At 39.6% G+C, this 24292-nt stretch overlaps 1 protein-coding gene across 3 annotated transcripts in view; it reads right to left on the reverse strand.

Annotated features, from left to right (window-relative positions):
- FBN1 (fibrillin 1) overlaps nucleotides 1–24292 on the reverse strand; it is a 147916-nt gene that overhangs the window by 36466 nt on the left and 87158 nt on the right. For all 3 annotated transcript variants that reach the window (XR_003535056.1, XM_027688753.1, XM_027688754.1), the window contains exons 19-32: nucleotides 22794–22919; nucleotides 22033–22152; nucleotides 20945–21082; nucleotides 19907–19957; nucleotides 17347–17472; nucleotides 16316–16540; nucleotides 14971–15096; nucleotides 14750–14878; nucleotides 14139–14264; nucleotides 13881–14006; nucleotides 13036–13158; nucleotides 9380–9505; nucleotides 8463–8588; nucleotides 267–389 (exon numbers count right to left, since the gene is read on the reverse strand). Coding sequence is in view for 2 of the 3 variants with exons in the window: in XM_027688753.1 (XP_027544554.1) it covers nucleotides 267–389; nucleotides 8463–8588; nucleotides 9380–9505; nucleotides 13036–13158; nucleotides 13881–14006; nucleotides 14139–14264; nucleotides 14750–14878; nucleotides 14971–15096; nucleotides 16316–16540; nucleotides 17347–17472; nucleotides 19907–19957; nucleotides 20945–21082; nucleotides 22033–22152; nucleotides 22794–22919 (1791 nt within the window). In the remaining variant the exon portion in view is untranslated. The remainder of the gene's footprint in view (nucleotides 1–266; nucleotides 390–8462; nucleotides 8589–9379; nucleotides 9506–13035; nucleotides 13159–13880; nucleotides 14007–14138; nucleotides 14265–14749; nucleotides 14879–14970; nucleotides 15097–16315; nucleotides 16541–17346; nucleotides 17473–19906; nucleotides 19958–20944; nucleotides 21083–22032; nucleotides 22153–22793; nucleotides 22920–24292) is intronic.

Consider the following 24292-nt stretch of genomic DNA (forward strand, 5'->3'; position numbering starts at 1 on the left):
AGCACACAGCATCTCTCTCCATGGTCACAGAATCACAGAATTTGCTGTGTTCTCACAATTTCACAAGCCAAATATGAGATAATGCTGATTTCACAGTTACCATGGTGGAGAATTTGTCCTCTAACAGATCATGTCAGATCGACCTAACAAGTTTGATAACCACTTTTCTTCACAATTTATAGGTGTGGTATGGTTTTTTTTCAGAATTGCTAGAACCCCACTGTGGCCCAGCCTTATAAATAAATACAAATGCATATGACCCTCACCTGTGCACTTGATACCATTTCCAATCCAGCCAGGGCTGCAGCTACATTTGAAACTTCCTGCTGTGTTTGTACATATGGCGTGTCTGTCGCAGTTATGGGCTCCAATTTCACACTCATTGATATCTGCAAAAACACAGAGATGTTTGAGAGGCTCATGGATCACACTTTCTCATATCCAGATAAGTGACACGGGAATTTCTCAAGAAAGTCAAAGTGAACACGAAAGCAAGCCTGCATTTCATACAACATGACTTTTAGAAATGAAGCAGAAGAGAAATAAAATCACAAGAAAGAAAAGTAAAGAAAAGCAAAGAAGCATGTGGCATATTTCAGACATGCTGCCCCACTACCTATTCTTCTCATAGGCATATAAAGCAGTACTTCTGCAATTCACTTCAAAGCCTGGTAACTTTTACACTCAAGGAGGAAAACAGTAACTCAGAAGACAGTTTTTCCAATCTGTCCATCCTGAAGCCTGCAGAGAGGGACTACATTGGTGGCTCTACATTGCATGGTTTGCTAAAAAGTCTCAGAGGCAACTCTAATGCCCGATGTCTCCTGGAATGCAGCACTCCCAGAAACACCCATTGTATCTGCATGGATGCTGATGAACACCAGCTAGGCACCACTCACAAACTCCTCCTAGGATAAGCCCAGGAAGCTCATGAAGCTTTGCCAGACGCTGTGTGGAAGGTGGAGGATGGGCTGTGTTTACAAGGAACTCAGGAAACCTCAGAAAACAGTGGAAAAAAGTCAGCACCCTTGAAGACACCAACTCATCCAATCTGCAACACACACGTTCATGCCAGCACATTCTATTTCAGTACTTGCTACTTTCACCTTATTTTCATTCTTGGTCATTCTCTGGCAATATCATGATGTATAGACTGCAAAACCCAAACTGAACTCCATTCTTCCTTCTCACAAAACATTATTAATGCCCCATGTAGGTACTTGGAGAATGTATAAACTCAAAGGCAAAGTTTTCAGAAATTATTACTGGTAACTACAACAAAACTGGCAGGAATTTTCTTGCACATCTGAGCTATGGATTTTATGGTGTTTTCTGTAACTGAGTTCTCTCTAACTGTGCTTTACTTCCACGCAGGATGCAAATTATCTAGAGTTCATATCAAGCCACTTAAAATTTATATCAATATTTTAGCCCTCCCAGGTGCCTTTGATGTTGCAGTAAGCCAAATCATCTCATTCTGTACAATGAGCTCATGGAAAGGGAAAACAAGCTCACAAACACTGCATGATTCCACAGACAAAACCACAGCTCTGACCCCTCTCAAGAAGATGATTAAGAAAGGCATCAGCCATCAAACATGTAACAACCTTTGGGGTTCTCAGGCCCAAAATCAGAGATTTGAGTCTCCCTATCATCTTGCCTAATAAAAATTAGCTCTTTAAAGAGGGCATGATTGTGGAGCTATTGGAAAAAGTGTCCAGCTATGATTTTAATCATTTCCTTCGTAACTCTTTCTCAGGTTTTTCTGCCCACACTCCTCTAGACAAAAGGTTGTGTCCTTTCTCTATGCCCTGTACACATATTTTGCCTTCTCACAAAGGCAACACATGACTTTGAAAAGCAGACAATATTTGTCCATCATCCTAAAATTAAATACCCATAAGGCCAGAAAATACCCAAACCCACTGTTGGTTTGGAGGTTTTTTTGTTTGGTGGGTTTGGGGTTTGCCTGGGGGTTTTTGTTGTTGGGATTTTGGGCCTTTTTTTTGTGGTTGGTTTGTTTGTTTGTTTTTTGGTATTGGTTGGTTAGCTTTTGTTTTTTTGGAGTTTGTTTAAAGTCTGCATAAGTGGAATTTCATCTAATCTTCCTTTTCTGAGTCTCTTTCTAAATGAGGCATTGCTATGAATCAAAACCCCAGACATGAACATTCCCATAATCTGAATGCTGGTGTCTAGATATAGATCTAAATGTGGCAGCTGGAATCTACCATTAATGAATGTTGACTGCACCAACAGGCCTGAAAACATGCAAATGGATACTTACTTTTTTAAACCTTAAAAAAAGGGTCAGAGCAGATTTGCCTTTCGTATGTAACCTCAAAAAAAGGGTCAGAGTAGATTTGCCTTTAGCATGTGCAGAAACTCATATGAAGATAACATCACACTAAACAGGAAACTAGAGTCTGTCAAAAATCTTAAGGGTGGTCAGGAAAAAACCCAACTCATATTGGCTTGGTCTGAAGGGAAAGAGTAGAAGGAATTTAGAGAGGTCAACTACAGTATACAAGATACAAGAAAGCCGAGACAAACACTCTATAGTTTAACCTTTACATGATTTTAAAACCCAAACTGTTAAACCACTGCTAACATTAAGCCTTCACTGCATTTGATTATTTGATGCTTTGAAACATACAATCACAAGTTTCCTTATACCCTGCAGAGCACAACAAAACACCACAAAAAACCCATCATCAGTAGAGAGGTTTCTGCCAAGAATTTTTTTAAACCACCAGCAAACACAAACAGAAACTTGCATGCAACAGCTACACCGCAATGAAGTCATGCTCAGACTCAAATTTAAGACAAACTAAGCCAAGTTTTCCACTCTCTGTAAAGTGACTGTGGACTCCATCCCACCTTGCACTGACCCACTGACACTTTGCACCAGAGAGCCCCCATTAACACCTCCCAGTGGAACAGCAGCACCATGACACTGGTGCCCTCACAGTGGACACTCGTTCCCCCATCAGCTGTTTGACACACACACACACTAAAAAGCTTGGAATCTTCTGTGGGATGAAAGTTGCAAGTACAAATCTATATCCAAGTATTTATAATGGGATCAGCTTTCTCAGAGATCAGCCACTGAAATGCCATTCCACTTACTTTGAACAAAATCCTGAAATCCTTCTCAGCTTTTTTCCAGGAAAAGTTTTCAATAGATTTCGATGTGTTTTGTCTGGGTAAAGATCAAAAGTGGAATGCAAAATGTATTTTCTAATACTATCTACCTTTATTGGGACATTGCAGGGCTTATTTCCATGATGCATGGAAAGGTTTTCAGATACTTAAATGAAAGCTGATTGAGGCATACAAAATACCATCACTGGTTTCATCCCAGGTTTTACTTCTTTTCAAAGCTACCTGCATTTAATTCAGATGTTGTTTTGCTATAATCCCTATTCTCTCCTTTCATTGCACAGTTGAGTTGTAAGCCTACATTTATTGCATTGCAATTATTTCCAAGGCAAAAGAGATCTCAGACCAAACACAGTACTGTGTAAACGGGGCAGTGAAATCAATGGAATTTATGCCTGGTTATAGTGGAGCTTAATATGGATTTATGTTGCCATAAGTACTGAATTATGGCTTCACAGAATGAAACAGAAAGGAGAACTTGAGCTCTACTGGGGAAAAATTAACTCAATATAAATATCTTTAATAAGAGCATGAGTCCAGCCTGTTCTGTCTGCATGGCAGCACAAACAGTACTACACTCTTCAAATACTCCAGCTATTTTCATTTGATTGTTTGAAGACAAAGGCATTACTTGGTCTGAGTAAAGGTATCATGACCCAAAGAGCACCCAGGAGGACACTACTCAAGTCAGGGTTTCACACAATGATGGCCTATTCCCACTGACTTCATGGGGATTTTCACTGAAGAGTAAAGGAGTGAGTCACTGATTTATATCAACCTTCTCTTTCTGCCTCCAGTATGAGTCCGTGACAAGCCAAGGAAAATAAAGACATTCCAATCCAAGACTGACACTGCATCCTCAGCCAGTCCCACTGTGCCCCAGTCCTGCTGCACACATGTTCTCAGCTTTGCAATTGCACAACTCCCATTAATACTAAGGGAGTTGTCTGCCTACAACAGATGAGAATACGCACGATAAATAATATGCAGGTCTGACATCATAACAATCCCAAGCACTCTGGGGAAAAAAACCTGTCAGTCACCCTGCTCTGTTGGCTTCTTCAGTTCTCTTCTTTGGACAAATATTTTTTTTCTCTCAAGTCTTTGGCAATTAATGAAGCACCTCTCCCATTAATCACAGTGGCACAAATTTTTAGGGCTGTTGATATGCAGCAAAAATACATGTCAAATATACCTGCCATGTTGGCACTATGCTTGCAAATGTGGCAAGCAAAGGAAAGAAATCAATAGCCAGTATCTGCACAGCACATCCCTTCACAGTCTGGAAGTGGATCATTAAAGTTAGCCAGACAGAAGCATGGGGATAAGTCACTGTATTCTCACCTACATCCTAGAAACATTCAAGTCATTTCTTTGCATTTGAACAGAGGAGAGTGAACATTAACTAAAGAAAATGTTCATAGCTGGGTGTGAAATCCTCTAGGTACTCTGTGTACCATTTTCTGTTAGGTTTCATGGGGCTTCAAGGGTCTATAAGGATCCTTAGCAAACTGTGAATTTAATTCAGACTCCGCCTATAAATCAGTACCGTTTGTCAGGAATTATGCAAATCCCTTAAGTAGTTTCTGACTTTTACATTCTTTGGCAGTCTCTGCATATCTGTGCATTTTATCGCCCTGACGTTTCACTGGTATTTCGAGCCTGGGTCCAATTCCCAAAGGGCCACTCGTCTGGTGGAAGTCACAAGGCATTTCCTCCTCCTGGGTTGCTGCCCATGTAATCAGGTAGGAAAAGGGAAGGCTTTTCAGAGGGAAAAGACTGTGAATTTCAACTTGGTGCTCATACAGGTAGAAAAATACATGGAAAAATTCCCCTATTCTGATCTTTCTACACGTAAAATTGTTTTCTCTTTTAGAACCACTCTTGGATTTTATTCAGCATACTGTACAATAAGCACCTCTTGGAGTTTCACATGGGGAGGTTCAGCCCCTGCCTGCTATCCATCCTTACATCATCAGCATGCTGGGGCGCAGCGTGTTGTTGCTGGACAGACGCCTGCTCTCAATGTGCTCCTTCTGTAATACCCCTCCTTGGCGGGCAGATCTCAGCATTGTTATCTTCTGGTATTTGGCCTGACACAGCCAGCTCCCAGATTCATAAGGGCAGATGTGTGCTTCATTGAGACCAGAGCTCTTTTGTGCCATCAAGACTGAAACACAAGGTATTATTAATGGCCAGAAGCCACTAATGTAGAGGAGAGCACACGGAGTTACAAAATACTACGGATCTATTTCTGAGGGCCAAGGACAGGCTCACCTTTTCCTCTCACTGAATCAGATGTCTGACCTCCTTAGAATCAAGTTATTGCCAGCCATGCAAGTATGCAGTGTGCACTCACTGCTCCTGCATCCACTAATGTTATCATTACTGGATGACAGCAGGTCATGTTCAAGACCAAACTCTTCAAGCTCACACCCCACATCAAACTGAACACTTTCTACTAGCCTTTCTCCAAAGGGCACCAGCATGGCCCTTGCAGAGTCAGAGCCTAATCTCAGCCTTCCAACTCCCTGAGCCTGCTGTGGAGAAATCCAGCTGACTGGTAAAGCACATTTATTTTTGACCTGATGACCATGTCGGGCACCTTCTGCCGCCAAGTTCACGTCCTTCAGTTTGACTCTTTGAAGAGACAAACTGTGCCCGAAGCTCGTGCCAGCCCGACTCCACCAGGGGCAAACAGGGGGGCTGTGAACACAGCCATAACTGCAAGGATGGATGGGAGAGAGTCAGAGAAGGATTTGTTTCCCTGTGAAAATATCAGAGCAACTAAATCTAAGGCTCTACATCAACAGTGAAATATTGCAAATTTACAGGCAGCACTCCAGAGTGGTGATGAATCACAAAATACAAGCTCAAGTGCCAAACCAGGATTTAATTTCTGCACAAATACACATCTACTTTATTGACAGGAAAAGTGCAGACAAGATATTTCTCATAAAGCTGGGCGATCTGGAACCAGGAGAGGAGAAAGCATAGCAATCTTCTCTCTAGTGGTTATGCACTATTGCCTGCCTAGAAAAATGTAAAATGAACTGCTCTGAGTCAGTATTATCACAGTCTGCCCTGTGAATGGAAATTAAACCATTTGTAGCACTTGATCTTGGAAACCTGCATCTACAATGTATAGTTTTGCATAATAGTTTAAAAACTGTGTTTTTGTTACTACATTCTGTCCACATTCTTATTGAGAACCATGGAGAGGGGAGAACTAACATCTGTGTGGGATGGGAATGTAAGTCAGTGGGTGGATTCTGAATACTGTTAAATGATTGGGGGGAAAAAAAACAAGTTTATTTGTTAAAGTGGAAACAGTCAGTAATGACAAGGGAGCTGAAATATTTAGACAAAACTGTAATGGAACCCAAAGGACATTATTTAGTTGTTCTCATGAAACAGAGAATCTCCCATTCAAAGTGCTGTACACGTTTTTGTAATTTTTTTTTTCCATAGGAATTCCTAAAAACTGGGGATGCTTTTGATCTGTCTAAGACAAGAACTGAATCCTGGGGTCAAGGTGCTGTTGGCAAGGTCCCTGCAGAAGCAGTATTGAAGGACACTCCCATGGTCTGCAGTACCTGAGCCTGGGAACTTCAATTCTGCTCAAATACTGTGCAAACATGAAGTGGGAACTCAATGTTCTCCAGCAGCAGATCAGACATTTTAAAAAACAGAATGTGAGAACCTGCATGCTGTAGTTGCAATGGGACCAGTTTCTTCATTATGAAACCAAACTAGAAACTTCCCACTCTGCTTCCTGTTTTCTTATTTAAATACAAAAGATTTTGGTGATTTGAGTATGGTCCCATCTCAGTTGTATCAGCATAATTGATACTTCAACTTTTTATCTTAGAACACTGGGCTCTTTCAAGTTACTGAGCCCCTCTATAGTATCTCTATGCTGTAATTAAAGTGTTCTGCTGTTTTTCCTAGTTAGTGACATCCTCTCTGAAACATCAGCATGTAGATAAAAGCAGTGGGGAAAGATAATGATATGCAAGGAGGTGGGAAGAGCCCACATGACAGACAGTGTCCGTCCAGAGGTCTGGGCTTGGCTGGGGCCAGGAGGGAAGGATTTCCTGACCTCTCTGTTAACAAAAAAAACCACTGCTTGGGATATTTGCCACTACCTTGCATCACATCATGCCAAAATGGTGGCTGCTTCCAGGCACTTCCCCAGAAGTCATACCTCAGATTCCTCCCCTGCCTCCATGACCTTTCTCTGTCTTTTGCCTACTACTGGTTGCTCATTCCTCCCTGAGTGCTCCTTGCTGGGAGCGGTGTCTGCGCCATGTGTAACGGATCAGCGCGAGGGCTTTCAGGTCTAGAGTCCTGAAGATCTTCATATAATTTAGCACAGAAACAAAGAACATTGAAATGTTGGTCTACAGGGTACAATTAAGGATTTCTTGGATTTAGGTCAGTTCATATGTAAGTCAAAGGCAGCTGTTACGAATGCACAACTATTTGTCCACGGTCCAATATGCAAAGTAAAACTCCAGCTCTCAGATTTTTCTATGAGAGCTGTAAAAAAACAGCTTCATGTATTTGGGGCACTTAAAGAAGCATATTATTAACTCTGTACAATAAGGGCAGATTAAGAATAAAAGTGTGTCTCAAAGACACTGCCAGAAATATGTTTACCCTAAGTCTACATTAAAAATTATATTAAACATATGTTTGCATTCATATTTGGGCAGAGTCTGAGACTCTCAACACCTTGGCTTGAGACACCAGCACTCAGATTATTAGTATCATACCCTCAGAGCCTGTATATTTGAATCTCATTTCTGTTTGCTGGCAATACACAGAATAAAGCAGATTCTGATTTTGCTGATAGAATGCAGTTGTGTAACTGTATTGTCGCCACTTTGCAAAAATTGAAAATATATTTTAGCACATATTTCAAGGCATCTGTGTTTGCCAAATAACACTTTGGACACATACCTGTTATTTACTTGCATAGTGTACAATTAACTAATCCAAACACACTGAGGTCCTCGGGAGTTTGTCAAGGTACAGATAATGGCATTTGCTGTTCTCTTAGATGAACAACAACACAGTGATACACCCAATTACGTTCCCAATGGACATTTTGTCACTCATTTCAGCAGAAGCAGCATCAGGCTGTACCACTGAAGATTAGCAGAACACAAGCTCAGCAAATTTGGATGAGAGGTACAAAAAGAGCACACGTAAGTGAAAAGAAGCACAGTGAGAGAAGGTTCCAAACACCAGAAAAGCAGACTCACAAGTTTAAATAAAAATTAAACTTTAAATCATACCTGTGCAGCCAGTTGTGCCTTTCTTGCCTGAATATCCCATATCACAATGACAGATAAATGAGCCTTTTGTATTCTCACAGGTTCCACTCAGACAGATGTTTGGATGCAGATCACACTCGTTAACATCTAAAAAAACCCGTGAATTAAGATTTATTAATAAAATTCTTAGAAAGTATTTGGCAGAATCTCTTGAGTTATGAGTTTTGGTACAAAAAGTGGATCTATACATGCAAAGAAAAAAACTGCTCAGGTTAGTTATTCCTTACCTAGCGTACATTTTGAGATCTGGGATGACAATGCTAAATTACCATATCTGTATTAACATACCTTTAATTCCAACTTTTCTTAAAAATAGACACTAAGATTCAGTACATTATTCAAAGAATGACTATGACTATTGATAATTTCTAGGTACATGTGTGTGTGTGTATACATTTATACACGCATGCATACATTGCCTAGTTTTGTCAAATGTTTCTCCCCAAATACGCTCAAGATTTTTAATTCAAATGTGTGTGGTTTTGGAGACATACTGTTTCATGACTTTATTCTTCCAAGGTACAAGACTTGCACATAGTTTTGTCCTAGAGACAAGTTTAAAACAGCACTGGTGGTTTTCTTGCTAGAAATTTTCCTCGGCATCATTCACCAGCACTTCCTTCCTGCAAGCACTTTTTTATCTGAGCTGCATAAAAACCTCACAGAGCATCATGTCTGCATCCCAACCTGCAGGGCTTACATCTGCATTTGTGCAAGAGTCAGGTGTTCAGGTGCAAAGGTCAGGTGGCCAAAATTAGGAGATAAGAGCAATACTCTTTAAATATCATTGTCTATTTAGATGATGATTTAGAAAGAGTGTCTTAATAAATACTTCTTCCACATTTGATGCAAATTAGAATATATTTACTTTCACTTACCTATGCAAGTCTTCATGTCTTCAGATGCCATGAACCCATCATAGCAAAGACACCTGTACTCTCCTGGGATGTTTGTACACTGGCCTCCATCACAGATGTTAGGATTGTCTTCACACTCATCAATATCTACAGGGGAAAATCAGATTAAAATACGTTACCTTTACAGAAAGCAATTAACCATCATCATGGCAAAGTAACCATTTTAACACTCTGATGCACATGATGAAGACTGAATCCTTGCAATAACTGAGTGGTACATTGCAAAATTGTCCCTGTGAGTAAGCTCTTCATCTCCAGCTAAAGTCAGTGGCAAAACATTCCCCTCTGACTCCAGTGGCAACAGGAACCAACTTTTCTTTCAGAGAAAAGAATCCCAACAGAACCTTTGTCACACCGCACTGGCCACATATAACTGGGGATTCTTGGATATAATCCATCATTGTTGAAGTTGATGGAAGCTCTGAAGACAATTTCAGTGACAAAAAATATCAAACTTTACAGAGCTTTAAAAAGCTATCATACATGCAAAATATCCCTACAGGTCTCAAGGGTGGTGACAAACTGGAAACACAGAGTTGAACCCAGGAATAATTACAGCACATACATTATTACAATGAGATTTTTATGGTCTTTTTTAGCATCTCATCTGACTGGTCAGGCCTCTAGGATGTGAGTTGTTTTCTCAGTTCATGAAATTGGCCATCACTGCTTGGGGCCAAGTGGCAGAAGCAGATACTTTATTATATTAATGCAGCCATGCTAAGTTCTGGAATCTTTCAGAGCCCCTGGGGTTATGTTAGTGTTCCTTGTAAAAATCTCTAGAATCTCCCTGTGTCAGCACCAACATAGACTAGAAAGAGCAAAAATCAGAAACTCTGCCTAGTGATACCATGGGAAAAAAATCAGCACAAAAAGGACAAGATTCAGGAATCCTCTCCAAGAGAAAGGGTGTAACTCATTATCAGAGCAGTCTATTGTGGATTGCAGTAATTATGCAGCTGCAGAAAATGAACTCACTTTAATTTAAAATATTATGTTCATTATTCTGCTGTATTTCTAGCAGTCAGTGCTTGTGTGGATACACAAATTCTGCAAGGAAGAAGGCTGACCAGTCCCTGTTTATCTTAACAAGCAAATAATACTGGCATGGACATTAGCCTGAAAATGTTAATTTGGAATGGAATTTGAATTAACATGCAAAATTAAGCTCCAGAAATGGACATAACGATGACTGAAATAAAGAACTTTATTTACTAACCTGTCACTGTACTGATTTCACAGTTGGGGGAAAATCAGCTGACAAAGAATCTGTTGTTTCTCCTAATTGAGCTGATTATTTATGCATAACCTCACCAATTCAAACCTGACCTACTACTGAACTGCACAGCATTCTTACCAGCTCAATTATCAAGAAATATATTCTGTGATGGCTTCCAGCATCGTGTGATGTTAAAGATAAAAGACATGTTCACACAGAGAGAAAACTGAAAATGTAAAATAGGTGTTTCACATACGCAGGTCACAGTCCTGCCATATCTTGCACCAAGCACAGACATCTAACATAGATGAGAAGAAAATGTCACAAATATTTTTATTCTTATTTTTCACTCAGTGGGGTGCCTTTGGGCAGAGGCAAAATTTCAGCATGCAGATTTTGAATATTCACCAGACGTTTACATATGTAAAAAACATCTTTTCAAGAGAAGGCAGCGGCATTTTAGATACTAAAAGGGAAGTGAAGATGACCCCTCACATCACTGGATGTTTTCTTACATTTGTCTTGACATTCAAAGGTGTCTGGTATTTCTGATATTCAAAATTTTTTATGTGTGGCTATTGCACTCAAGTCTTTATTAGAGGAGACTATGAAAATTAATAGCTAATAGCTATTACTGGCTGACCTCTGAATGAAATTCTATTTTTCAGAGTCGAGGCTGGATATAAATATGTAAAAACTCACAGCTAAGATAAGATCTTACTACAAACTTCTATGGACATGTTTATGGTCAAGTTACTGTGTGGACAAAACCATGGAGAATCCATCTCCTCCCCACAGCTTCCTTTTGTTTTAACTTTGAGAAGGGAAAGATAGTAGTTTTCTATTACAGTTTTCAGTTCAATATGAAGGAAGGTGCTCTAAATTATCTGCTCTGGTTTTGAATTCAGAGATGTGTTAAAGCACAGAACTGCTTCTAGCCAGCAGACTTGAGATCCCTAAGACTGTCCAAGTGTATACTTGGGTCATTTAGTCCCCAGTCAAGCCAAGAAGACGAAAAGAGAAAAGTGGCTCAGAGACCTCAGCTCCCCTCCTCCCTTCTGTCTCATGTCACTCTAATCCTGTCACTTGGGTTCAGATTTTGGCTGATGCACAATTTTGATCAACTAGTTTTATTTTTGCACCGAAAAAGTGCCCCAAACACCAAAGCTTGCCTTTTCTAGAAACTTGAGCTAAAGCAAACTACTTCTAATCTAAATATATTAAGTTTTGAAATAATTAATTTCAGGCTCAATCAAATCTTCCCTTTTCCTAGTTGAATTCTGATGCTTGCTGAAGGTTGGCTACTTGACATCTTTCTGACAGTGCAAGCTACAATGTGTGGGGAAACTACATTTTACTCTGCTTAAAGGCTCTTTTATCTTCTGGAATGGTAGTGAGTGACCTCAGGGTAATTGAGACCCTGGTCTGAGGCCTATAAATATTTACAAATTCTAAATGTGAGCTCTCTCTATTAATTCAGTATAGAAAACTCTCTATTTGTTCAACTATAAAGGCAATTCTATTCCAAGGGATTAACCCTGTTATAATTCTCATGCTCTTCAAGAACTCTTGGATGGAATTGGCAAACAGCTGGCAAATATTCCCATGCCTCAGCGGGCCAGTGCTGTGAAGCAAGAAATAAAAGAAAAGTAGGGTAGATTCATCTTTCCAGTAACCTATGTGGAAATCACCAAGTCCAATTCACTTCCTGGGATTATGACTCCCAGGCTCCCAAAGGAGAAAGCCCGGCCATAAGAGAGCTCTGAAAATTTTCTCACCAGCCCTGTTAAGAGTGCAAAAGAGCTGTTCCCTAAAAAAGATTCATACTATTCACATTTCAGCTTCTCTGCAAGTCAGTCAGTTCTGAAGTAATGCAGGATACTTTCATTTGACTAAACAAAGAATTAAAAATAGGAATTTTCTTGTTTGCTTAAGAGCAGATACCACACAACCACAGAACAGGGCAATCAGCTTCTTTTCTAGCTTTTCTGTCTGTTCTCTCTCCAATATAACCATACAATACACATACACAGCATTTCAGCTTCTGTTCATGATAATTTTTTTCATGGTCTTCGACTATTTTGGATTTTGATCTAAAATAATACCTTAAGGGAGAAAATTTATCTCCTACTGAAAAAACTACAGCTTTTTGTTATGAAATTCAAAATCAACTTTCTGAAGTGATGAAGAATTAATTCCCTTCAAAGCAATTCAGTCTGCAGTTGTCCAACTCTGATACTTTTGAGATGTTTACTTTAGAAAAAGAACTTCACTTTCCATGTATTTTCTTTTTTTAATAATGTATTTGTTACAATGCCTTTAATCTTAAAAAGAAGGTCCATTTTTAAACTACTGAAATAAACCCTCCCAGCAGAAAAGTTCCCAAAATCTCCCTTACCAGTGCATGTCCTGTGGTCTGGCATGAGGGCAAAGCCTTGTTTACAGCTACATTCATAGCTGCCCTCTGAGTTAGTACAGAAGTTCTCACAGCCACCGTTCATTATACTGCACTCATCGATATCTGAAAAGGAGAAAATTACAGTTAAAACCCACAATACCTTTTACTTCAAGAACACACTTTGAGTCAGCTTTCCAGAACAGCATCAGTCCAGAATCTACACCTGGCATTTGCACATTACTTGAACTTTCAAGTGTTTGCAAATATAGACACTGGGAGGGATGCGATGCAAACTAGGGATGATATCTGACTGCATATACAAATCATTCTCTTTCTACATATAGAAATACCACTGCTGGGTTACCATAGTATCATTAGAGCAATAAAGTTTTTGTAAGGATCAAGGCAAAAAATTACTAGGCAGAATTAAAGCCAATGGATTTTTCACGTATTTCCATGGCACGGAAAAATGTACATATGTAACTGAACCACATGATTCTACTTTGTGGTCTGTCAGGAATGATGATTTGTAATAATAATTTTTAATAAAGTATAGAACTAATCTAACAAGTTATTCCCTCTTAATGATCAAAGTCTGAAGTTTGAGGCCATTAAAAATAGTATGCAATTTTATGCATCATGATTGAATTACTAGAGAAAATAATCTCCTACACAGCTAACTCTAGCACTGCCCCAATAATGGATGTGCACATTTTGGGGGTTTTGCATACTATTCTGACAGACTCTAATAGAATTTTTGAATAACAGTTCATAAGGTCTTTATGTAACTACTAAAGTGAAACAATTCTGTGTGTTTTATCTTCCCATGTAGATTTTGTCCTTACCAATACAGTATAACTTGTCAGGTGTGGACTGATACCCAGGGTTGCAAGCGCACTGGTACTTTCCAATCAGGTTGACACAACGGCCATTTCGACACAGGTTGGTGCTCAGGTCACACTCATTAATGTCTGTTGCAAAAGAAAAAGAGGAACACCTTTCAGGGCTGCAGGAAGATGGTACTAAAGCAAACACTGTAAATGCACAGCACAAGAGTGGTATAAAATGCTGCACACAGTATCGATTTTGCCTGCACATCTCACCTACACATGCAGAGATATTTGGTGATATCTGATGGCCTGGAGGACAATCGCACCGAAAACTTCCCTCTGTGTTGATGCAGGTGCCGCCTCGGCAGAGGAGGGGGTTGCGCTGGCACTCGTCGATGTCTGTGGGGAGAAGGGGAGGTGCATCACTGCAGGGCCAGCACTGCCACAGCTTCAGCCCATCCCTCACCACAGCCTGGGACCCATCACAGCATCATCTGCCTTGATCCACTCTGAAGCCTTTCCTATAGTCAGTCACCCCCTACCCCACAGTGCAGTTGAAAAAATAAAATAAAATTAATTCCAAAAGGCTTCTTCTAAATTTCAATCTACTCTAACTGCAAAGATCAGGGTGGTGTCCCACTTAGCAAAATGGACCGTGGGAATAAATTTAGCATCCTAAAATCCTGTCCCTTGCTTATATATGCTTTGGCAACTTGCCAAAGTAGCAAATTCGCATTTAAAGTTAGCTTTAATAAGACTCACAAAATAAGAGAGACTTAAATCCAGGCATAATCAAACCTTAAAAAAAACCCCCAAAATAAACCATGCATAGCATATCTGTACATAGCATACTATTGCACATCTAAGGTCTATAAGAAACATACCCATGCAGTTTTTCATCATCATAAATCCACTTTCATAGCCTTCAAAACATTCACACTCAAAGTCTCCAGGAGTATTGACGCAAATGCCTTGGCCACAAAGATCAGGAGAGATGCGGCATTCATCGATATCTGTAACACAAAACACATCCATGGGATTTTCAAAGGAGTTCAGTTTTTCCTTCTCAATTCAAAGTTATGAGAGAGATACCCATGCAGTTTACCTGTGCAGTTCCTCTCTTCAGAATCCAGGGCAAATCCACTGTCACATCTACACTTAAAACTGCCAATGGTATTTCTGCATTTTCCATGGGTACAAAGGCTGGGGAACATTTTACATTCATTGATGTCTGAAAATGAAATAGTATGGACATATGATGTTATCACTTCATACAAAAACAGTGCACAAAAGAGCAATGCTGTCATCAGAGCTCATCTCTTCTCATGACAGTGACCCCTCCTTTTGGGAAAATTAGACCACACTACATAAACTGATACCGACTTCCCCCCAACCAACAGTGTAGACACTCCACACCGGAATTGCCAAGGACACTTGCTGCCATAAAATGGTATTAGTCTCCTCTTTGTCTGCAGGATCTGATCTGCAGCTAAGTGAGACTTCAGTGGATAGAAGATGAGGGCAAAGGAAGTTTCCAAAGAACTCTCTGTCTTATGATTTCTGAGAAAAAAAATGTGACTTCCATGAGTCACGGAAAACATAATGAGCCTAAATAAAAGCACATGTCACTTTTCTTTATGGATAATTAATGGCTCAGTAACTGTTTATAAAACCAAGGCTGAAACTAACAACAGCAATTGTCATTCATATATATTTTTCCCTCTTTTCAGGCTTCATAATGTTTAGTTTTTGGGTAACTGGCGTTCTTTATAAACATGTTCACATCCGTTTGTGGTTCTGACACTGTCCAGCTTAACCCCCGTGGTAACCCTGGAAAGACGCTTTCAGCACAGGATACAAGGGTGTCACTGTGTGATTCCCATGTAATGCTGGAAGTTTACCAACAAGTGTCATAACTTGTTGTCATGAGTTGGTTTACAGTAAATCAAGCTCTCCTGATTTGAGCTATCACCCTGGAAACTATTTCCTCTACTTCCCCAAGTAGCTTCACAAGAAATTCCCAAAATTATTCACCATTCCTTGCTTGCTCCACAGTAGAATGAAAGTTATTGCACCCTTCATAGGTAAGGATTGCTCTTTCAATACATCCAAAGCTGACTGCCCAGTTTGTTTCAGTTCTTGTACTATGATGCCAGGAGGCAAAGTCAGGCACAATTTAACCTCTCTAGTAGAGACACAGATTCTGTGTTTTGAGGCTGCAGTATTATATTCTGCATTTAATTATTGGTATTAAATGGTATTAAATTCTCTTGTGGTTTATTCTGGCCTTAATTTCCATGAAATCTAATCAGATTTTCAAAAGTGCCTTAGGGTGCATGAAGTACCTGACTATCACTGAAATTTTCACACCCAGAGGAGCTGTCTGAGGGAACAGTAAAAGGGAAAGCCAGCAGGGTTTGCTGGCAATTAACAGCAAACAGACCACGTACCTTTGGAGAAAGGTTTCCCACTTATCTCTATCTTCGTGGAGAACCCAGGGCCCCTCGGACAAAGAGCTTCGAACTCAGGAGATCCCTTCAGAGGACACTCCTCACACTCGTAGCCCCAGGCCGCCCCCACGGAGCAGCAGCAGGCATCCATCCGGTGCCGGCCTGGGATCTGGGCACTGCACTGCTCGTCCTCGTGCTGCAGGTAGCAGCTCTCCAAGCGAATGTCTGTTGGGCAATTGAACAACATGTTGAGAAAGAAAGAGAAAATTTAGTTCACTGCAGAGGAATTTTTTTCCAGAATCCCTCCACAGGGTAGTTTGCTCCACGTTTTTCTGGATGCAGAGGAGTGTACTAAGCTCACTGCAGAATTCCTGGCAGCAAAATATTAATGCTAAATTCAGAAATTAAGAGTTGAAGAATGTTTAAAGCACCAGTCTGAAAGACAGTGCTCAATACTTGAAGTAAATTAGAAAAGGATTTTAAGCATTCCAGCTTATTGTACTTACATAAGGCCTTTTAATTACTACAAGCTTTGCCTTGTTCCAAGAGAAATCTTGGCCATTTACTGTCATAAGTGGACAAGTGTGCTTTGGGTGGACAGCACACAAAACTTGGATATTCTGGTGCATCCTCCATTAAGGTGTACAGCGTGGTGAGGAACATCACATCCCTCCTCACACACCCAAGTCCCAGCCCACAATGGTGTGTCCCTCACTCTTCCAGCCTTGGTTTCAGAGGGGTTGCAGATGAAGAGTGCTAAGAGTACAGATAATCTGTAGGGATTTGTCAGATGAACAATCTGGAACTAAATCAATGCTGTTCACCAGCTAGCAGATAGTGATGGGCTTTAGCTATCACCATTGGAATCTGTTCCTATCCCAGTTGAACTAAGTTCATGTCCCTGACTAATTCCATTTGAAAAATGGGGAAAGATAATTTTCTTTACTTGTAAGAAAACACGCAGTGCAATCATCACTCACCACATAGATTTGCTCTTCCCTAGCAGACCTGTACATGGAATTAATACCTACCAAGACAAGTCCGTCCAGAAGCATCTAAAGTCATTCCATTGGGGCACTGGCAAACAAATGATCCCAAAGTGTTGACACACTGCCCATTTGTACAAACTCCAGGAAACACCTCGCATTCATTTACATCTATTGCCAAAAAGAAAAAGTGTAATCACTAGCATGCTAAACATGAACAGAATAGAAAAAAATATTGACATGCTAATGTTTTTTAAGATAAAATACAAAACCAAAGCAGTTTACATGGTCTGACAAAATTCAAAAATTTACCATTTCCTACGCAAGTCAGCCAGAACCAATAATTACAGAAAACTGCTGATGATCAGAAATAATGCATGTGGCTATTTGCCATTTCTACACATACTGAAATCAAATTCAAAAGTAACAGAAAAGGGAGGGGTGTTTAAAAATTATATCCTTTTTCATACTCACTGTGGGCCAGATTTTTGAAGCAAATGGGCAAAGAAAGACAAAGGTAAGTGCATAATACATTAGTTATTATTTCAATTAGATTAAATTATGTTGTATTTTTAAAGATTTTTTAAAGTTTTCTGTATTTTTATTTATTTTTCATTTTTCTGTCTTATCAGGCGCACCTCTGCATGTCTGGAAACTACAACACCATTTGAAATCTGGCCCTATGACCTTGTCAGCAATTAGCAACTTTATATATTAAAAGAACCTCCTTATGACTGCACAGAGAGTTTAACTTCATTAAGACTGTATTTCTATATTTCAGAGGCAAATTTAGCACTTTTGGGTAAGGATGATTTGATTAAATGCATTAGCTTGGCCTGAGCATAAACAAATGTTTACTAATTTAAGTGTGGGGTCATCCCATCTATGTCCTTTGTGAAAAGCATATGCTTCTCAACTGCCTTTAGGAAAAAGCCTCCAACATTAAATATGGCCCAAGACGAAGCATGACAATTTTTAAGACAGGAGAGGACAAGAACAAGAAATGAGAAAAGAATGACTGACAATCTGTGCATGAACACTCATGTACAGAGTAATCAAGAAGTGGGTAGGTTGGGCTGGCTAGGCCCCCAGACAAAACTCCTGGTGCAAACAGACTCTGCAGCTCTCAAATCACATGGAGCAGGACGGAGGATAAATATGGACAGGGGGAAATCAGTGCCTTTTGCCCTTGGATAGATATTATAAATTGACTGGAAGGTACAAAGTAAAGCCAGTGGATTACTAGAAACCACTGCAACACTGTTCACGGCCTGTGAGCAATATTGCAGCTGACAACTCCAGGGTTCACCCGTAAACGAGAGGAATGTTGCCAATTTAGTTTGCTTATTTCCTTGCACAAGGTCTATTACTCATTTTACACGGGCTGTATATGGGAGAACTGAGTATCACCTTTTGGGAACTAAACTTACTCCCTTGTCCTGTCTCTCACTTGCCAGTAAATTTCCTAGAGACCTTTCTCTGTCTTGAAAAACGCTTACATTGGTTGAAAACCAAATAAGGCTTCAGTAATGTTACAAGCAAGGGAAACTACTCTGAAAAACCTGGGGCTATCCAGGTCCCATTGAAATCAGAAAGACTAAAGCATGTAATAGATGTAATCCAAAGTGCTGGTAAAGGAAATGCTGAAAACAGTTATGTCTACATCTTGGAAAACTTTCCATCCCAGCAGTGTTGAAAATGTTCTAAGACTTTCCTTGTGAAGAGAGATAGGTGGGGCCACTTTTTTTTTTCTTTTCTTTCACTTACACACTCCAGAAAGTGTTGCTGAGGTCAGATAAGTTATGTACAGTGGGTCTGCAGCACAGACGTGCCAAGATATTCAGTCATCATTTGGAAAGCAAAGAGTATGTGTGAGGGTGTTCCTCTGTTTTTTTATTTTTTTGTTAAGGAAAAAAAACAATGTTTCTTTATGGAAGCTACATATGGGAGTAATTTTTAAAAAATATTTTAACTGCAGTGTCATGTCAGATGTTGTCAGTCAGGATGACCCACAGCAGTTTGAGACTCTCTGTGCTTCTGCATATTATGTAAATATGCAGTACTTTTCCAGGGGTTCAAATCAATTCAAAAGAAAATGAAATAGGGTGGGACCTTCAATTCTTACAGAACAGTATAGAGTCATCTCACACCAAGCAAAGAGCTACACATATAAAAAATCTTTAACTTTTTCTTTAACCAAAAAAACTTCAATGTGAAATATAGCCTTTAAACATTCTTTTTCTAAAGCATAGTAATGGCTTCTCATGTCACTGTATTATTAATGCCATGTTTTATAGTATATATAAGATGCATACTTTGCCCAAACAGGTTACTCGGTTAGCAGGATTTGAAGAGAGAGAACTATTTCCTTATACTGGTAGACATTATATTTGCAAGTGTGTACTTTGAGATAAACTGTGAGTATGTAGGAATGTTAAACAAACTGAAACCAAATTCATCCCTGACATAACTCTAATGAAGTCAATTGAACCACACGAGGTAAGAATTTGGCATAGTGTTCCTCTATGCTAAATTAACCACTTAAATCAAAACACTGGCGTTTTTTCATTCAAGCTCTGATTTATGTTAGGGCAACAATAAATACCTTCACACAATGTTCCTCTTATTCTCGAATATCCCTTTTGACATATTGGGTCTGTAAAACAAACAAAAGAGAACTTTCAGAACATTACAGTCCAAAACTGGCCATTAACTTATTGTGCAAAACTGACCATGTGAAACATTATCTAGTTTATTGCTATGAGAAGTCTGAGTGCTTAGACAGTATCCCAGTACTTTCTGAAATAATAAAGAGATAAGATGGGGCAACTACATAAACTATACAGAGTGTCAGCCATTATCATCTTTTGCTTCCCATGTGTCTCAGCTGACTAACCCAAAAGTGGTTATGATTCCTGCTTCATTCAAACCAATTAATTCATTTCACTTGATCACAGCACATTACAGCCCTATTTACCATGGATGAATGAGGATGAATTCTGTTAAGATACACAGAATGAATTTAACCAAAGTTTTGAGCAAACTAGCAGCTTTCAGGATACAGAAATAACAACCCACACACATTTCTGCATTCATCAGCTCATCCCTGGGTTCCCAGCCCATCCCATTGTTCAGTCAAATTATCAAATGAATATGAAGCGACCTCAACCCATTTCTTGATCAACTGTATGATTCTGTAGGTCATCAGTTAATCTACAGAGTATAACAAGGGCTACTCCCTCTCCTCCCTCCCTTACCACACCAAAGATCCATTTGTTGTGAACATTTTCTTGGGAACTCTGGGGAAAATGCATCTATTGCTACATCATTAGGAATTCTAGATCACTAATTATGACAAACCATGCTAAAGTAATGCTGCAAGTTACAGACTGTAGGTGTGGTCCCTTCCCTTCAGTGTTTAATCTTGTAAAATATTTACTGTAAAATGCAGAGTTAGAACCTCCTATAGCTACACACTACCTCTCAAATATTAAAACTTCTCTTTTTCAGACTGAATAAGGTGCTTGATAACAGAACAAGTAAAGTTATTTGTCTAGGCTGTGCCCAACTTCTATGATAATAACCTGGACCAGCCTCAGAAGAAGAAAAGTCCTGAGTTCCTGAGGAAAATGAAGAGCGTTACCTCGTTCACATGGTGTACATGGGCTTCCCCAAGCAGCACCTAGTGAGGAACAGCACTGGGACTTCAGAGTTGCTCCATTGATATTTATTTCACACCTTCCATTCACTATGTTCTGCCAACAGGTACCCTTAACAGTTTCTGTTTGGAAAAAAACCAATGTATTGTCACGCAGACTTTCAGCATTATCCATAACTATATTTATAAACACATGTGAATTTAACCAAGAAAAAGAATAATCCTTTCATTATAATTTACCACATCAGACCTAAATGTATTTTAAAATCACTTAATTTATCCTTCTCTATGCTGGACTACAGCCTGAAATCATCCCAGCACAGAGCTCTTGTAAATCCTAGTTTATGCTTTTTGTCCTTAACAGGGACTATGTCAATACCATTCAAGATTTGAGTCATTGTATTTATTATGACTCAGATTAGAGGCACATGCAGAAGAACAGAGTAGATATGAAACCTTGGTAGATCTTCCATTAATCTATTAGATCCCCCAGTCTGGATATCTGATATTCCCATACAGGGAGTGCCAGGAGATAGCTAAGGATCAGACAGCTGTAGTTCCACAGTTTTCCTCACTGACTAGACAAGAGCTATAAATTACTGTCCCCTCCAGAACAGGCAAGGGAAGAAATTATGAGTCCACCAAGTATCTGAGTCACAGCATTGTCTGTGGATGCTCCTGAACTAGTCTGGACTACGCATAACTTTTTATGCTCCATCTCAAATAGAAAATTGGTCTTTCCAGAGACCAGACCCTAATGAGAACATGTTCACCCCTCTTACAGGAGAAACTAAGTAGGTGAGCACAGACCTGGAGAAGCAGTCTTAGTATTTCTGTGTTAGTTACAAAAAATGTTCACCTCTTTCAAATTTGAAAAGGAAGCACACCACACTCCCAAGTGCACCCATAGTAATGGTGAAAACAAACCCTTTCTTAACATTGTCTCCGTAGTGTTTTCCACTAAATTTATCTAAACAAGTTATTTTAAAGTATATTCTAACTTGGTGTACCATGTTCACATGTCACTGGACATTTTTAACCAGCAAACATACAATTTTCAGAAGAATAAATACCTATACAGATGGTTCTGGTTGGATCCAAAGTACTTTCAGGAGAACATTCACAAGCAAAAGAGCCTGGTGTGTTTTTGCACACTCCATTAACGCAGGGGTTGGATTCACACTCATCAATATCTAAAAGAGAAATAAACTGCCATTAGTGCCAGAAATAATTAACAAAAAATACATAAGGCTCTTTGCAGTTTAGGGAAAAAGGGAAGAAGCTTTCCTCATAACCAGTCTTCCTGATACTCCACTTTTCCATTATGGAACTCTTCACAATAGACTAACAATGCACATGTCCTAAAGACACGCTAACACGTTAGAACATTAAAACATTGAACTTGGAAGAAGTATATAATTTTTTAGTGATATCCAGCTTTGTGGTGATGGACTGTGCTGTTACAATGATCTGACACACATCCTGTCTGTGGGTTCAAATGAGGAGCTGCTTGGCTCTCTTCTTCACACAACAGATTTGTAGAGTTTGATTCTTCTCAAATTTTTCTCACCCTTGGCACAGCGTGGGCTCACTGGTAGTAGCAAATAAGGAGTAAATTAGCACAGACATAGTACAGGCAATTCCGTGAAGTTATCTAACGGTTTCATTTTGGCATTGTTGCTCCTCATTCTCCTACTTCCCCATAGAATTTATTTATAGTGGGTTTTTTCAGTTTTACACACTATATCCTCATCAAGGTTCAAAGTGTTTCTGGCACAAGCTGAGAACAATCCAAATGAATAAAACCAGGATGAAATGGAGTGTTACCAATTACCTTCACATGTCTTTAGATCAGGAGTGTATACAAATCCTTTTGGACAGGTGCAGGTGAAACTTCCTGGGGTGTTTCTGCATTGCCCATTGTCACAAAGCAGCATGTTCAGTGCACATTCATCAATGTCTACAATGAAAACAAAGAACTTTTTAAGAAATTCCTAAAACAGAAGTCAGGACAGAATTTCCCTCCCGACAGCCACATTTCAGAGGAAACAAACAGGGCAGGGGGGTGTGGGGTGTGTGGAATATGAATACTAAATGATTCTTTTAGTAGACAACAGGTTTGGACAAGAGCCTGTACTTTCTTTCCTCACATATTCAAAATATGTGACAGTCACACCACAGTTCAAAATAAAGCTGGGAATCACACTTTCTTCCTCTATTGTGGACTAACATTGGGAGATTCTGAGTCCCTGCACTGCAGCCCCCGCAGTCATGAAAGAAGTAAGGAGAGGACTGGTTTGGAAAAGTTTGCTGATCATACTGGTCTTTAAAACACCATTTTTTCCAAATTGGCTTTGAACCATCTTAGATGTTATGGTTAAAAAGGCTAATGTAAGTATACACTTGCTTCAGAGGTGAAAAATTTAAATAGAAATGCTAGTGCTACATTTCAAGTACCCTTAGGAAATCTTTGGAAGAACTGTGGTTATCACAGAGAAGTTGCAAGAAGGTGGCAATGAGCCATGAATGGCAGGTGAAAACCAAGAGAGACCCCAAGAGCAGACAGGAACAATTGGCTAAGTCAGAGAGGCCTCAGAACGTGTTGAGAGAAGTTGGGAAGCCTCAGAGGGTCAGTGCAGCAGCTGGGAACAGCAAAAGTGCTAGGAAAAGAAGGGAGACTTGCAGAGTAAAACAGACCATGTGGGAAGCTTCACAGGAGTTCAGAAAAATTGAGAGAGGGCCAGGTGGAACATTATGGAAGAATGGGAAACAGCTGTGATAGAGCATGGATGTAGGCTACAACAGGGTGGGCTGGGGAGCATCTGGAAAACTCACAGACGGATGGGGAAAAGAGAAGGGATGCCATCAGCTACAGGCAGACACTGAAATGGGACATGGATAATTAAAGCCAAAGAAGCAAATGGGAAAATGGGATGAATTATGGTGTGATTTTTATCTAAGATATATCAACCCTTTTTTATTTTTTTTTGCAAAGATAGTGGATAGTTTAGACTGGATAACACAGATGACCTAAGCTATTTAGGTTTAAGTAGAGAATACAGAACCCAAATAAAATTATTATGTCAGCTGGAGATAACAGGAAGGAATTTAAGAATTTTAAGGTGGTTCCAGAGCTGGAAAGGAGAGATTACAGTAGGATATATTAAAAAAGAGAGTAATCATGATGAAGAGAGGATGTTAGAAATGCCTTTCAGGGATCAGTCTTGGGACTGGTCCTATAAAATACTCATTGTAATGCAGAAATAAAAAATGAATGGAATCAAAAACTGTGGACAAAACTAAGCTGGAAGTTATTACCAATACAGAGAATCA

Source organism: Neopelma chrysocephalum, unplaced genomic scaffold (assembly GCF_003984885.1).
Source record: "Neopelma chrysocephalum unplaced genomic scaffold, ASM398488v2 Primary Assembly neopelma1_75, whole genome shotgun sequence".
In the NCBI taxonomy this organism is placed as follows: domain Eukaryota; kingdom Metazoa; phylum Chordata; class Aves; order Passeriformes; family Pipridae; genus Neopelma; species Neopelma chrysocephalum.